This window comes from Eptesicus fuscus, chromosome 7 (assembly GCF_027574615.1).
Source record: "Eptesicus fuscus isolate TK198812 chromosome 7, DD_ASM_mEF_20220401, whole genome shotgun sequence".
Classification (NCBI taxonomy): Eukaryota; Metazoa; Chordata; class Mammalia; order Chiroptera; family Vespertilionidae; genus Eptesicus; species Eptesicus fuscus.
This window is the reverse complement of record NC_072479.1, coordinates 11,235,358-11,251,351: the sequence shown is the minus strand read 5'-3', so window position 1 is coordinate 11,251,351 and position 15,994 is coordinate 11,235,358. Positions and strand designations below refer to the sequence as shown.

The following is a 15,994-nucleotide window of genomic DNA, read 5'->3' as shown; positions in this document are numbered from 1 at the left end:
GGAGAGCGAGTCCGGCTGGAAAGGTTGCCGAGGCGGGGAGGGGAAACCTGAGAACAAAGGTGAAGAGGTTGAAGAAGCCAAGGGGGTCAAGGGAAAGGAAGTCCAAAGCGAGGGAGCACGTCCTCCAGGGGTGGAAAAGATCCCAGGAGAGAAGGGATGGGAGGGGAAAGTTTCCTCCCAAACTCTCCCTTTCCCCCCAAAAGATCAAGACAAACGCTTGTCCTCTGACCCAGCTGAGATGTGTAAAGATCCTCCTTGAGACGAATATCGTCTTCAACCTGTCCTATTCTACTGTGAAATTTATTACGATGTGTTATCAACTATAATTTAACCCGACGTTCCAGGAAAGCCCCCCAAGGGCTGGGGTCCTGCGCGAGAGTAACCCCGTCCCCCGCAGGTCTAGCCGGCCGCCAAGTCCAAAAGAAGCCGGAGTTGGGCCCTAAGTAGGAAGGCGATTTGGGGGAGGCAGGTGGGCCGCGCCCCCCTCGCCTACACCGGGGGCAGGGGGCCAAGGGCTGGGTTCAAGCGCCCACAGGGCCGTCTCGGCCTCGGGGTGGGGCGGGAGCCCGGCCCCACCTGCCCCGCTAGCTCTGCGGCTGAACTTGCTCGCGGAGCTCCGGGGAACCGCAGGGGCCCGGCCCCGCCCTCCTCGCGCCGGGGGGGGGGGGGGGGGGGGGGGCGGGGAGCGGTGTGGGCGGGGCCTGTGGCGCCGCGGCGGCTCCTCCTCCCTCCTTCCGTCTTCCGCTCCTCTGTCGGTCGGTTGTTCCTTCCTTCCTGCTTCTCGCGCACGTTCCGCGATATGGCGCAGAGCGTCCCGTCCGCCCGCTGCACCTGAATACCCTGGGAGCCGTGCCCGCGATGGAAGAGGACCAAGAGCTGGAGAGGTAACGGCCCAGGAGGCGGCCGGGCGGAGGGAGCGGGCGGGAGGAGCGAGCCGCTCCGGCGCCGGAGCCCGCGGCCGAGGATGGCCCGTGGCCGGCCGGGTCTCAGCCTCGGCGTCCAGGCCTGACGGGGAAGGCAGGGGACGAGAGAGGAATGGGCGCCCGGGCGGGAGGGAGGAAAAGGAGAGGAGACAGATGTGTTTGAATAGAAACGCTCAGAACACTCGATACCACGGAGGAAGGCAAGTTGTGAGAAATCCCCAAACTGCCCATCCCCAGTTAGAACAGCACGAGCAAATGAGCTCACTGTGAAATCACACACCAGGCCTCCGCCCCTGGACTGTGGCCCAGCGCCCTCCTCTGTGCTCAGTTCTCTTTCTCCCTTCTGCCTGCCCCACTCCTCTCAGACTTACCACTCTAGTTTCCTTACCTCCTCCAAATGGAAGCCATAGTTGGGCCTGCACGTTAATCATCTGTAGCCTCTAATTTTATAATAATCTGTTTCTCTACGCCTTCCAACTCCCTTTTCATTCTCTTGCAAGGCTACCCTATTCTAATCCTATCATTTCTTGTGATTCTATCAAAAGAATATGTTAGCAAACATTTAAGTTTGTGTTTTAAGAAAACTCCCCTTTGGCCATGTAGGTAGATGGTCAAATGGACTAGGGAGAAACTGGAGGCAATAAATTAGGTATTTATTGATAGAAAATGTGGAAGCAGGAAAGTAAGGGGCTAATGCTAATAGTTTTATGTAATTGGAGTGCATCGAGTATTAATGTGTTGCAATTGTGATATAGTAAATGAAAAAGCTAGTTACAAAACCATATTCAGTATGATCTCATTTTTATAAAAAATATGTACGTAGAAAAATGTCTGGATTGAAGACCTCAATGGCTGAAGGCGAGAGGAAGACAGCTCTGGAAATGGTCCAGGCAGCTGGAACAGATAGACACTGTGTGACATTTGTTTTGCACGAGGAGGACCATACCCTAGGAAATTCTCTTCGTTACATGATCATGAAGAACCCGGAAGTGGAGTTTTGTGGTTACACTACAACCCATCCTTCAGAGAGTAAAATTAACTTACGAATTCAGACTCGAGGTGCTCTTCCAGCTGTTGAGCCATTTCAGAGAGGCCTGAATGAGCTCATGAATGTCTGCCAGCATGTGCTTGACAAGTTTGAGGCCAGCATAAAGGAATATAAGGACCAAAAAGCAAGCAGAAATGAATCCACATTCTAGTCCCTGTGCATTGTAGAGGGAGGAACATCCTCTGGGATAGTATCTTCGTGATCTTGCAAAACCCAGAAATAGAAGTTTATGATTACAACATGATCTGCCCTTCAGAAAGGTGTGATTCTAGCTATTAACTCATTACAGCTATGGAAATCCCTGCAAGAACCTTTGTATTCTAATAAATTCCCTCTTTAAACTAAATTGAGTGGTTTCTGTTCCTTGATCCACAAGGTTGACTATTTGGGGGGTATTTATTAATTGAGCCAACATTGAAAGTGAGGAAACTATGAGAAAAGCATTGGCCTAGACAAGGACTATTATTAAGGGAATTAAAAAAAATAAGCATTCATGGCTGTGATTGGGGGGGGTGGGGGGGATGTGCAGTAAAGCATGACCCCAGATAGACTCTGGTTGTTTTTTGGGGGGGATGGGGGAGAGCAAGAAAGATGGAAGTAGGGGGGAGAACTTGGCTTCTTGCTACATGTTTTTTAATAATTCATGAGAAAATTAATTCTTTGCTGTGATTGGTAGATTGGGTAAGGGTGGGGAATTATTTGAAAAAACTGAGAATTCTGGTTTCACATAAGAATTTTAGGTAGTATCAAGCTCCATCATATTTATAGGATAGATATCAGTTTACTGCTTTATTTTGACCTAAGTAAGTCAAGAGAATTCAATTCTATTAGAGAGGAAGATTACTGGGATGACCAGATAACCTTTTCAGTCCTTAGGTATCTTAAGTATAGCCCATGGTTACATAAAAGAAGCAGTATTTGAAACAAAGTAAGGCAGGAAGAAAGAAAATTCCATGTGACCAAAATGACTTTTTAAAAATAAGATATCAGCCGAAACCGGTTTGGCTCAGTGGATAGAGCGTCGGCCTGCGGACTGAATGGTCCCAGGTTCGATTCCGGTCAAGGGCATGTACCTTGGTTGCGGGCACATCCCCAGTAGGGGTTGTGCAAGAGGCAGCTGATCGATGTTTCTCTATCATCGATGTTTCTAACTCTCTATCCCTCTCTCTTCCTCTCTGTAAAAAATCAATAAAATATATTTTTAAAAAAAAATAAGATATCAGTGAATCACATCTAAAAGCTGTCCTATTTATTTCTTCAAACTTGATTCATATCCTATGCCAACTTGATTCTTAATTTATCTTAAATGTCTGTCAACCTTTGAACCTGAGCACCCCACACCCCAGTACTCTATGCTTTGTTCCTTCTTCCTGGAGGACTCTTACTTCTGCCATACTGTAGTGTAGGTAAGAACTTAGATGTAAGACTCCCCATCCTAGTTTGGGTACTTGCCTGCGCTTTCATTATACTGTTTCCTGGTCTTGGATTTATTATGTGATTATTAGTGCTTATGTTGTCTACCATTATACCAACTTGTAGCACAATGCCTAATAGGTAGTGGACCATTAGTAAATACCAGATGAATCCATGTAGCTAGTTATGATATGTAGCCTTTAAAGAACCTGCATTTTCTACATGCAACTTCTTTAGATAAATATATTTTGTTTTTATTGGTCACCTAGCATATACCAGGTCCTAGGATAGATATGCTAGTGGATGAGACACAGGTCTTATTCTTATGGAGTATACATTATAAAAGGAGTAAAAAAATTTTACATTGTATTTGTGGGGGTAGGAAGAGAAAGAAAACATGAGAGGAGATTCTACTTTAGGTGTGGAAGTCAGTGAAGATCTTCCAGAAATTATGGGGAGCGGACCTAAGCCGTCAGTCGGACCTCCTTAGTGCTTCCATGGAGGCAGGAGAGGCTCCCACCATCGCCACTGTGCTTGTCAGCTGTGAGCCCAGCTTCTGGCTGAGCGGCGCTCCCCCTGTGGGAGTGCACTGACCACCAGGGGGAAGCTCCTGCGTTGAGTGCCTGCCCCCTGGTGGTCAGTGTGTGTCATAGCTACTGGTCATTCTGCTGTTTGGTTGATTTGCATATTAGCCTTTTGTTATATCCTACCTAATAAAAGAGTAATATGCTAATTGACCGTATCTTTGCTACGCCCACAGCCAATCAGGGGTGCTATGCAAATTAACCCAGCAAAGATGGCGGCCCCCACGCGCTGCCCCGCCCCCCATTGCTGAGGGACCCGGGCGCTGCCGCCGCTCCAATCACTGAGGGACCTGGGTGGCAGCGGCGCCCCAATCGCGGATGGCGGTGCCAGGGTCCAAGCCCCGACCCTGAAAGAAGGTGGAAGGTGGTGGCCAGAGCCAAGGCCTGGGTCCCCGGTGCTGGAGGAAAACTGGTGCCGGCAGCCAGGTGAAGGAAGGTCTATTGCACGAATCTTCATGCAGCGGGCCTCTAGTAGGATAATAAAAGGCTAAGCAACTGTTTGACCAGCCAGTAGATGTGACGCTCACTCACCACCAGGAGGAAGATGCTCAATGCAGGAGCTGCCGAGCTGCAGTGACTTGGCAGCAACGGTTCTTGGGTGACGCACCCCAGAACCAGAGAGGAGGGAGCCCGATTCCTCGCACTTCTATTACAGAGAAAGGGTGAATAGTGATATTAAAACATTTCTCCTAATTAATTTCCTTTCAATGTGCACGAATCTGTGCACTGGGCCACCAGTATATAATAATTTGCTTACCTAGCACTTTCCATTTTTCAAAGCACTTTACAAATTATGAATTGCATATGGCTGTAATATCTAAATGCTCTAATTAGTTGGTATAACACACAAGTGCCTACAGAATCTCTGTAGAGATTTAAAAAAAAGTGTCTATATAAAATGTCCATTCAGTATCATTCTGATCCAAAGACTGTCTTGTATTTCAGGAAATATGAAAGCATATCAAGTTCTATGGCCCACCATTTTGTTTCCCTTGAACAAGTTATTAAGATTGTAGTTATACCCTGGCCGGTTTTTTCACTGGTTAGTGCATCAGTCGGTGGACGGAAGGATCGCAGGTTCGATTCCTGGTCCAGGGCAAGTATACCCGTACCTCTACCCGTATTGTGGGTTTGTTCCCAGCCCTGGTCGGGGCGTGTTTGGGAGGCAACCAATCAATGTGTCTGTCTCACATCAATATTTCTCTATCTCTTTCTCCCTTCCACTCTCTCTAAAAAATCAATGGAAAAAATATCCTTGAGAGAAGATTTAAAAAAAGAGAGATTGTAGTCTCCAGATCACTAGGCAAAAGTCATCAATTTTGGTTAGCATAATTTTAGAATCAAAGACAATCTTTGTAATATCCCTCCAACTGAGATCCTAGGAAGTTTACTCAAGTCCACTAGTGTGCTTTCAAATACTTATAAAGATCCCAAATCTTTTGAGCTAAAGTTTTTAATGTTGTTTTGTTTGCTATTTGAAACTTTACAAACTATCCCAGTTTGGTTAAGGTATGGTTTGTATTTTTTTTCCATAATGAAATTTCTTCCAAACCTAAATTAGTGGATCTCTATGCAACAAATATGTACATAATCACGGCACAGTCCTGAGAAATGGTGTAGATAAGAGATGAGTCTGTCCTGAAAAGCTCTATGTGGTTTTGGAGAGAAGACAGTTGTATATATGAAAAAGAAAACAGATTTCATTCGTGAGGAAGTGCCCTAATGTTCAGTATAGAGTATTATGTGCTGAACATAGAATGGTATCAGTGAGAGACACTATTGAAGAATGATTGTTTCATGAGTACCCCCTCAGCCAGCCACTGTGCTAGGCACTGCAGATGAATAGTTTCCTGTTTCCCAGTGTAAATGAACCATTAAAGACTCTTGAGCTAGGGAATGCCATAAAGGTTTTGTTTTTTCATCCCGTGCCTGTGCATAATGGATGAGTAGAAGGAAACATTGGGAGACAGCAGTTAGTTGGGCATATGTAACAGTCCAGGTGTAATATAAGGAGGCCGCGTTATAGGAATGGAGGTAAAAGGATGAATACCAGAAAGCTAAAAAAGAATTAAAATAACTTGGAGACAGATTCTATATATGGTTAAAGGTAACAGAAGTGTTGTAAATGGCCTCATAACCATGTCGTTGACCCCTTTATTTTCCTACCACCCCCTCAAGACCCAAACCAGAATGATGGAGTATACCATCTCGTTCTCAGCCTGTCCTTGCTAATGGGAGCAACCACTCTTACCTCCTTCTCTCACCCATGTTAGAAGACTTTACATCTTAGACAAGAACTTTAATCCAGGGTTGCAGATGTGAAGATTGGGGATAGGAAGAGGCAGTCAGGGCAGTAAGCTGACAGACTCTTAGAGCTGTCTGCCTTCACCAAGTTGCTCTTCTCAGAACATTTCATTCATCTACTCAATCCATAAATTATTAGTGAGTACATATATATTCAGGAACATTTAGGGATGTAGAAAGAAACAAATTGCCTACATGCAGTTTATTTTCTAATAGAAATAAGTGCATAAATATATAATGTAATTTAAGGTAGTGATATAAATGGGAAGTAAAAGAAGGATGGGGGTGAGAGGGCACTGAGAGATTGAATAGTTAAGGAAGGCCTTTCTGAATAGGTGACATTTGAACAGAAATAACAGACAGACCAAGCATAAAGAAGAATATGCTCAGAATTTTCTAAAAGATGAACTTAGATTATTTACCATAGAAAAAGCAAAATTATGAACCTTTTTAAAGAAACAAACTCAGCATTGTGTATATGTGGGCTTTATTAGTACCCAGATTTATATCACATTTTTAATCCATATGTTTTTACCCAATAATTATAGAAAAGAATATTAAGTTACTGTCTGGGACACTAGGATATTGTGTAGGAGTTTTGAATTGGGTAGTATATATATGTATTAGGAGTGGAATTTATTTTAATGGGACTGTTTTGTGTGTGTTTTTTGTATTTTTGAGAAAAGCCTATCTTTCTTAGAAGCAGAAGTTGGTGGGCTTGGGATCCTGCATATCTTTTCAGGCTAAATAACTGAGGCAGTATAGCGTAGGGACTAACAGGTTGCACTATTGAAATCATATTGCTTGGATCTTGCCTCTAGACTGTAGCTATATATCCTTGGACAAGCTGTTTGACCTCTTTGTCCTTCGTCAGTAAGATTGGGATACTATTAACTATTATTCAGCCCATCATTTCTGCTGATATATAGGATATTATCTGTCCCATATAGCATACTCTCAATCAATGTTAGTTGTTGTTATATCGTTAATTCTGTCAAACAAGCTAGCTTTGTTAATTTTCTTTTAGGTGAAAACTTGAAAACAAAAAACTTTAGTAACCTGTTATTTTTTTGTCTCTAGCCCACGCAGCACTATAATATAAATTTGTGAACCCCAATATGGAATATTATCAGTATGCCAACACCATTGCTTTTCAGAAAAACAGTTTAAAATAGCATTCCTATTAATAGGATGTAAATAAAAATAAAAAATAAATGGATTGTGTGTCTCCTCTTTCACAAAGAAATTAAGATTCTGATGGAACATTTATAATATTTCCCAAGATTCAAGACAGGTTAAGCAGGAAGGAAAAGCAAGTTCTATAGCAGATGGATACCTGGTTTGGTACCGAAATATCTGAATATTGATAGGAAGCCAGGACTCAAGCTAGGTAAGCTAAGTATAAAATTGCAGAAAATGGAATATATTAGTATTTTATCTAATCATACTAATCCTCAGTAAATTCCATATTTGTTAATTAAGGCATTTAATATATGTCAAAAAGAAAAGTTGCCTGTTTGATTTTCTAAATTTATCATGCTGACCTGGATCAAACCTCAAAAAAAATTGTACATCATACCTCAACCAATACTAGTAAAAGGGCTCCAAGAGAAAATCAAACTGCCGGGAGCATCTAATCAGAGACTGAACTAGTTGGTTTAAACAACAGTTTCGGTTTTGTTTGTCTTTTCTTTTTCAAGGGTGAAAGAAGCTTTCTTTCTAAGGGCCTCTCTTTCAAGATAGTACTGTGTAGAGATGAAGGGTAAGGCCTCTCTCAAGTCAGAAGGCCTATCTCCCACATTCCTAACTTGTGAATGTGGGAGAGTGACTTAATTTTTATGAGCCTCAGTTTCCTTATCTGTAAAATTGTGCTAATAATAATAATACCTATTTTATAGGGTTATTGTGAAGACTAAGTGAAATAAAGCACTTAGCACAATGCCTAGTAGTGTATATTTAAATGTGCAAATATTAGCTATTGCTATTATTGTTGTTATATTGGTTATTGTTTAAGCCAGTTCGTGGTAGTTGGAATAGTAGCCTTCATAGTACTAGTTATGTCTCATTATCCACAGCATTCGTCAAGGCTGGCTTGCTCCAACTGGTCTCTGTCCATATTATCACCTGTGGCTGGCTGTCATACTGGCCTTCTGCCTTTTATATGTGCCTAGCTTGTTCCATATCAGAGTTTATTCCAAGAGACCATTCTTGACCACTGTATTAATTATTTAGTGTTGTATAACAAATTGTCCTAAAACTTAGTGGCTGAAAAACAAAAACAAATCATTTCTCATAGTTTCTGTGGATAAGGAATCTGGTTGGAGCTTGACTGGATGATTGTGACTTGGTCTTTCATAAGGCTGTAATCAAGGTGTCATGTGGGCTGCAATCATCTCAAGACTTGAATGGGGGATATTTTACTTCCAAGCTCATTCACATGGGACTGCTTCATGCCATGGCATCTGGCTTCCCCATGATCAAGCAATCCAGGAAAGAGAGAGAGCTAAAGATGGAAGCCACAGTCTTTTTATATCCTAGTCTCAGAAGGATAGCCCATCACTTCTGCTGTATTCTGTTTGTTAGAAGTGACTCAATAGGTCCAGCCCACACTGGGGATGAATTTTACAAGGGTGCACATATCAAGAGGAGAGGATCCTTAGGACCTTCTTGGAAGCTGTCTACCATAATTACCTTCTCTAAAATAGCATGTGTGCCTACATATAAACCTCCACCATTTTCTTTCTTTTTTTGAAATACATTTTTATTGGTGTCAGAGAGGAAGAGAGAGGGAAACATCAATGATGAGAGAAAATCATTGATCAGCTGCCTCCTGCAACACCCCCAACTTGGCATCAAGCCCACAACCCGGGCATGTGCCCTGACTGGGAATGGAACCATGACTTCCTGGTTCATAGGTCGACGCTCAACCTCTAAGCCACGACTTCCGGGCCCTCCACCATTTTCTATCCCTGACCTTCATTCCTTTATAGTACTCATCACTAAACGATATCCTATATAATAAAAGCCTAATATGCTAAGTGTCTGGTCGTCCAGTCAGCTGTTCAACCAGTCAAAGGGTAATATGCTAATGATATACTAAGGCTGCTCAACCACTTGCTATGATGTGCACTGACCACCAGGGGCAAGACAGTCGACCAGTCGCTATGACATGCACTGACCACCAGGGGGCAGACCCTCCAATTAGTAGGTTAGCTTGCTGCTGGGGTTTGGCCAATCGGGACTGAGCGAGACAGGGCATGTCCATAGAGCCTTCCCATGGTCCCTCCCCAGCTGGCCAACCTCTCGCGCCCCTCCCTGGCCCCTATCGTGCACCAGTGGGGTCCCTCGGCCTGCCCTGCACCCTCTTGCAATCTGGGACCCCTTGGGGGAAGTTGGAGAGCTGGTTTTGGCCCCATCCGCAGGCCAGGTCGAGTGACCCCACTGGTGCACGAATTTATGCACCGGGCCTCTAGTTTTTATATATATATATATATATATATATATATATATATATATATATGTATTAGTATTACATGTTTGTTGTCTGACTCCATTTAAATATAGGCTCCCTGAGGGCAAGGGCTTCATCCTTGTTTGCGTGTGTATCCCTAGTACTTAAAACCCTACCAGGCATAGAGCAGGGTATCATTAGTATTTATTCAGTGAATGAGAATGCATACATGACTAAATGTCAGTGTTGGTAGGACTGCTGCAACAGACTGCAGAGAAGGACTGATGATTTTTAATGACATTAGTTTGTACACTCATCAGATAACTCTTTGCGTACTCAGCCACCACAGTTAACAAGCTTTGAGAAGAAAAAGAATTCTTGAGTGAGGCAAGGAAGCATGCCTCTCCTGTGGCTTCCATGGGAGAGCTGAGGTGATAAGCATCAAAGAGCTTCCATAAAGGTAGTTGTACGTTGGAATCGTTACATTTATGTCTTCTCTCTATCCCCAAGAGCCTTAGATACTGCCATCCCTACCACCTTTGTCCCATGCTACATTTGTTACCTTTGCTCTTATTAGTCTACAATAAAAGGTACCATATCTCCCACTTGAAGTTAAAAAAAGGACATTTTTGTTTTACAGCAGCAACAATATGAAACAGTGATAAGATTGTCCTTGGAATCTGGTCCCCACAGAATTCCAGTGGGGCAAAAGTTACAGGGTTATTGTTTTGGGGACCAGGAGGAGGAATTCAAATAATTTGACTCTAAGGTTTGCTGTTTTGTCAATGCCAAATAATACATTTATTTCCTGACCTGCTGTTTTGATAAATTGATGCCATAAATTATAAGTAGCATTGCTTTGGGAAAATGTAGACTATATGTATTTTATTTCAGCAGCTGTTTTTGAAGTCCTGCTGTGTCCCAGGTACTAGGCATGCAAAGGTGAATCTTACTTGGTTTCTGCCTTTGTAGTTTACAATCAGGTTGAACCAAAGAACTGTGAATACATGTGTCATTTTTTCTAACTCTTTCACCTTGTTTAAAATTGTAGCCCCTCCCCCAACACCATTTGGCAGTATCTACAGCCCCAGGAACAGTGCCTGACCCATAGTAGATGCTCAAAAAATACTTATCAATAAATGAATAGTATTTTTTTCACTGAATATCCTAAGCTAAATTTGAATTTGAATGGCTGAAATAACTATTCTATAATCTTTGGACTTAAAAATCACAAATGTGTGGTTGTATGTCTTTAGCTCCATAATCTGTCACATATAAATGACAACAGACTGGGACTGTCAGGGAGGAGACAGACTAGAGTTCTTAGGCTAAAGGTGGTCATGACAAAGATAGAGTGGCAAAGAAGAAGCCTGCACAGTGGGGACCTAGTGGACCTTACAGATGGATCCATCTGTTATGGTCCATGAGTCCAGAGAGGTCACGTGAGCTAACAAGAGTTGGGCATGTTGTGTATACACATCTAAGAAGGCAGGACTTGGATCTGGAAAGCCCAAATTTGGCTATAAGTGAGTATATCTCACATTAGTGAGAAATCCCCCCTCTCAATGTGGCCACAGTTGGTTTTGTGAACACCTGCTCTACTTGATACCTATTGCATGGTTTCAGATTTGGGTCAATAATATTTCAAAAAATAAAATCTAATAGGGTTAACTGATGTATGCTTGCTTGGGTTTTATTTTGCCTTGAAAATGTACTTTCCCTTGCTTTGGTAGAAAATTGTCAGAAATTCTAGTCTTTGTATGGCCCGATAGAAGGTAAAGGCCTCCAGTGCGTGTTTTCCACAGCAGTTAATTCTGACACTGAGCCTGGAGATAGCACAAACCTCACAGGTTATTGTGTAGGCTTAGTCCTACAAGACTGCACACCTCCAACCCCATTCCCAACCCTTCAGAAGCCAATTTCATGTCCAGGTTGTTACCTGGGCTTCTGGCAAATGGGCTATAAATTGGAGGTTCCCGTGACCCCTTCTTCAGGTTCAATTACTTTGCTAGAGCAGCTCACAGAACTCAGAGAAATATTTAGTTACATTGATTAGTTTATAATAAAGGATATGGATGAAGAAGTGAATAGGGCAAGGTATGGGGCAGGGTGTGGAGTATTTATGCCCTCTCCCCCTTAATCTCCCCATGTTCACCAACCCAGGTGTTTTCTGAACCCCCATCCTTTGGAGTTTTTAAGGAGGCATCATTACATAGGTGAGATTAAGTCATTGGCCATTGGTTAATGAACTCAATCCCCAGCCCCTTTCCCCTCCCTGAAAGTCAGGGATGGGACTGAATGTTCCAACCCTCCAATCACCTTGTTGGTTCCCTGGCAACCAGTCCCCATAGTTAGGTTACCAAGGGGCTTTCCTAAATCCATTAACATAACAAAAGACAATTATCACGCCAATTAATTGATCCAGTTATCTTGGATCCTCCTGAGCTTTACAATTACAGCTCTTAATTTCTCACTGCCAGGTTTGGTAAATTATATGGCATCTCAGAATGAATTTTAATTGGAACTCAGATTTCAAGTTAAGGATCACACATCATTGAGATCCCCCACCTAAAGTTTTCTCAGACCTTGTTTTGCTTGTCTTCTCTGTCCTGCATACTTAAACTTAAATCATGGTGCTTGGAATACTTCACAGAGTTTTTATTCAAAAGTGATTAATATAAATTGGGGGATATAAGCATCAATTATCATCTCTTTCCCTGAAGTTGAAGAATAAAGCATATAATCATCATGTTCTTTATCAAAGTAAACGAGTTGGATTATGTTCTGCATCAGACCTTGTAATCTAAGCTTTTGGGACTTGCTTTCTAGAGGGGTGTTTTTTTTCCTGTTTTTTGTTTATTTGTTTACATGACAAAAGATTACAATTTGCCCTTAAGTGGATGGGAAAAATTGGGGATTCTAGGGCCTTATGATTAGAAACTATTCTGAAAAATGCCTGTCTTTAATTAAATAATTAAAAATGTCAGCCTACAGGTATGTCACTGTCTGCTGTCCAGACTTGTAGCAAGCAAGCTAAAGTTCCCTTTCTATTTTCTTGTTCTAGTAAGTTGGTCCCCATCTAAGAGCATTATGCTGAACAAGCTAGGGCATGAGGAAGCCAACTGGGCTTATTCTTAGCCAGAAGCAGACAGCTTAACAGACATGTAGCTGTGACTATGAAGAAGACTGATTCACCTACCCAAGTGGGAAAAACCAGTTTAATCCTGTTTCAAGGTAGATAGTGTTTTTTGCATTTATAGAAATGGAAACTGGGGTTTGCAGAAGTAACCAGCTTCAGCTTATACAGCTTATAAGTAAATACAAACCCAGGAGTGCCTGACTCCTTAGGCTCAGCTTTAATGTCCACGATGCTGCCTTTGTTATCTCAGGTACATATGAAGATTCTAAAGCTTTGCCAGATGTTCAGTTTGAGAAACTAAACAGTTGACCAGTAATCCTTGTTTACGTCTAAATTCAGGTTGAAACATGCTGGAAATGGGGCTGTTTTTGTACATCTTAACCATGAAAAGAGTCAATGAGTTAGAGAATATTTGGTTAAGAACCCAGATGGGTTCACTAATACTTGGTTCATAAAAATTATCATTTTTCATAATGGTAAACTCCATTGGCATTATTTTTAAATACATTCATTTTCACTGTTTAATCTATCTTGTACCAAAGCTACACTTGATCATCCTCAAAATGTGGAAAATATCTTCATAGATAGACTAGAATATGGAGTCGGAAGTTAGAATCAGGTGTACCGCTTATTGGTTAACCTTACTGGTGGACAAATCAGCCTCCTTACGCATTAATTGTCTAACAAATAAAAGGGGGACAATGACTTCAAGGGTTCTTCTGAGGGTCAGTGATATCATTATATTATGCTGTTAATAACTTTATTTTGGCTTCTTTCCTTGCATGTTATAGTAAAAAGAGTTTTGTATACACTTGGACCTGTATGAATTAATATAGAAGTTTAGTATATGGCCCAGTTTCTATCAAGCAAATGCTGAGGGAGAATTGTGAATTAGGGATTTGCTATTTCAAATCAGTTGTGAAAGTATGGTCCTGAACATTTATATTAACATAGTGCCCTTTTTATAAGTATAAGACCTTGGGAGCAGGCCCAATTATGTTGTTTGGGTAATCAGCATGAACTGTTTCTCAGAATTTCCCCTGAAGTCTCAGTTGGGTACCTGTTCCATTTTTAACACAGTCTAAATTCTTCATTAGCATTGCTCCAGCCAATCCAACTGCAGCAGCAAGCATGGGTTGTATGTCAGTAGTAAACGAGATGTTTCAAAAGTATGCAGCAACTTAACGTACAGCAGTAATACAGGTACAGAAGATTGTGTTTAAGTTTTTTGATATGTTGTAAAATTAATCTTGAAACGTTTGTTCCAGAACATGTTTTCATATTTTCCTTCTCGGTTGTATCATTGCATGTAAGTAATTTATAAGTCTGAATAGTAGCTCAGTTGGTTAGAGCATCTTCCTGATACCCCAAGGTGGCGGGTTTGATCCCTGGTCAGGGCACACACAAGAAGCAACCAATGAATGGGCAAGTCAGTGGAACAGGAAGTTGATGTTTCTCTCTCTCTCAAAAAAAAAAAAAGTCTGAATAGTAAAGTTTACTTTAGAGTTTGCTGGCTCTTTTAACTATGTTTTTTATTGATTTCAGAGAGAAGAAGGGAGAGAGGAATAGAAATATCAATGATGAGAGAGAATCATTGATCAGCTGCCTCCTGCATGCCTCCTATTGGGAATCCCTGACTGGGAATCGAACTGTAACCTTCTGGTTCATGGATTGATGCTCAACCACTGAGACACACCAACAGGGCAGAGTTTGCTGGTTCTTGACTGTATTACATCGGGTTTCGGATGCCCAAATCCCCAGTTGTATTACTCTCTCTGGTTTCCTTTCTTTTTTTGGCAGTTAATAGATTGTTTGTATGGGGTGATACACACTTAATGGTTGGATTAATCAGTAATGGAATTTTCCATGCTTTTCTCCTGTAGTGGTTCGTCCCATGTGCTCGTTTCTTCCCAACTCTGCAGACTTTCTAGTGATCCCTCCTGTGCTGCTGAATTTAGCATCTGTAAGAATATGTTCGCACTACACCAGAGCTCTGACTTCTTCCCATTAACAGGGAACATCGCTGGGGTCTTTACAAAAGAATGAAAAACCTTATTTGCACAGTTGTGTAGTTTTGGCTGACTTATTGTTCAGTGAGCTTTGAACTTTTATATAACGTTTTTCCCAAAGCAACACTACTCCCAAAGTTAGTTTTGCTTTTATATTTAACTGCTTAATTCCATTAACTACTGCATTATAGAAATAGAGTTGTGGTGTGTTTTTATTTTCAAAACACTTGTATGTCTGTTAAGTAAGATTTTTTAAATTGTAAAATAGGATTGACATTGCCTTGTCCTACTTAAATTTCTTGTTATCAAATTAGCACCTGAAAAACAACTTGAAACTTGACACTGGAATGTCTATAAAGAGTCAAGAATTTACTGATTGGGTTCAATAAGTTATTTTTTATAGTAGATTCTTATACTTAATTACTGATGTAGGAAATTCTGTGTGTGGATTTACTATTTATCCAGAAACTCTCTGCCAAAGCACTCTTCGATATCTAAAGTGTGAAAGACAGAAAACACCTGGTGATCCAGAGAGGCCTAGTGCTAGAAGTCCACGGGCAGGAGGGCCGCACCCTGCTCCAAGTGGGCTGCATCCTCTATTTCACTGGCTCTCCATCATCTCTTGCCTCCTGAAGCCAGACCGAAGTATCAATGTTTTCTTCATGGGATAAAAATTGCTTAATTCAGTTGATGACAGAGCACCTTCAAGAGACTACTTTCCATGTGTGTTTTTAAATGAAAATATATGTTGTTACTGATTTTAGAAAGAGAGGAAGGGAGACGGACTGAGAGTAATATCTATGTGAGAGAGAAACATCGATTGGTTGCCTCTAGTATGCACCCAACCTGGGAACAAACTCGCAACCCAGGCATGTGCCTCAACCAGGACTTGAACCGTTGATTTTGCCGTGCATGGGACGATGCTCAACCAACTGAGCCACACCAGCCAGGGCTAAAATGAAAAGACTTTTTAAAGAGCATGAATCAGGAAGTCCTACACATTCTGGAACTTTCTATCTTCATGTTTTTCATTTCTTGGTTCTTGGTTCTTGGTACTAAGTATAGTTTATAATCATTTGATGAATTAGATCAGATCTTCAAAGTATGGACAGCTTGTCTTTTA

The 15,994-nt window shown here is 41.7% G+C and overlaps 2 protein-coding genes across 3 annotated transcripts in view; both read left to right on the top strand.

Moving 5' to 3' along the window:
* The first annotated feature begins 804 nt into the window (after window positions 1-804).
* The window catches only part of LOC103296766 (protein POLR1D), a 57,348-nt gene continuing 42,158 nt past the window's right edge, over window positions 805-15,994 (top strand). The window contains exon 1 of one of the 2 annotated variants that reach the window (XM_028128154.2): window positions 805-884. In XM_028128154.2, the coding sequence (XP_027983955.1) occupies window positions 859-884 (26 nt within the window). In that variant the 5' untranslated portion in view covers window positions 805-858. The remainder of the gene's footprint in view (window positions 885-15,994) is intronic. The other variant, XM_028128155.2, reaches the window with a different exon arrangement.
* On the top strand, window positions 810-2,317 carry POLR1D (RNA polymerase I and III subunit D). Its single transcript, XM_008153378.3, has 2 exons — window positions 810-884; window positions 1,747-2,317. Exons 1-2 carry the CDS (start codon window positions 859-861, stop codon window positions 2,120-2,122), a joined length of 402 nt encoding a protein of 133 aa, XP_008151600.1. The 5' UTR covers window positions 810-858; the 3' UTR covers window positions 2,123-2,317.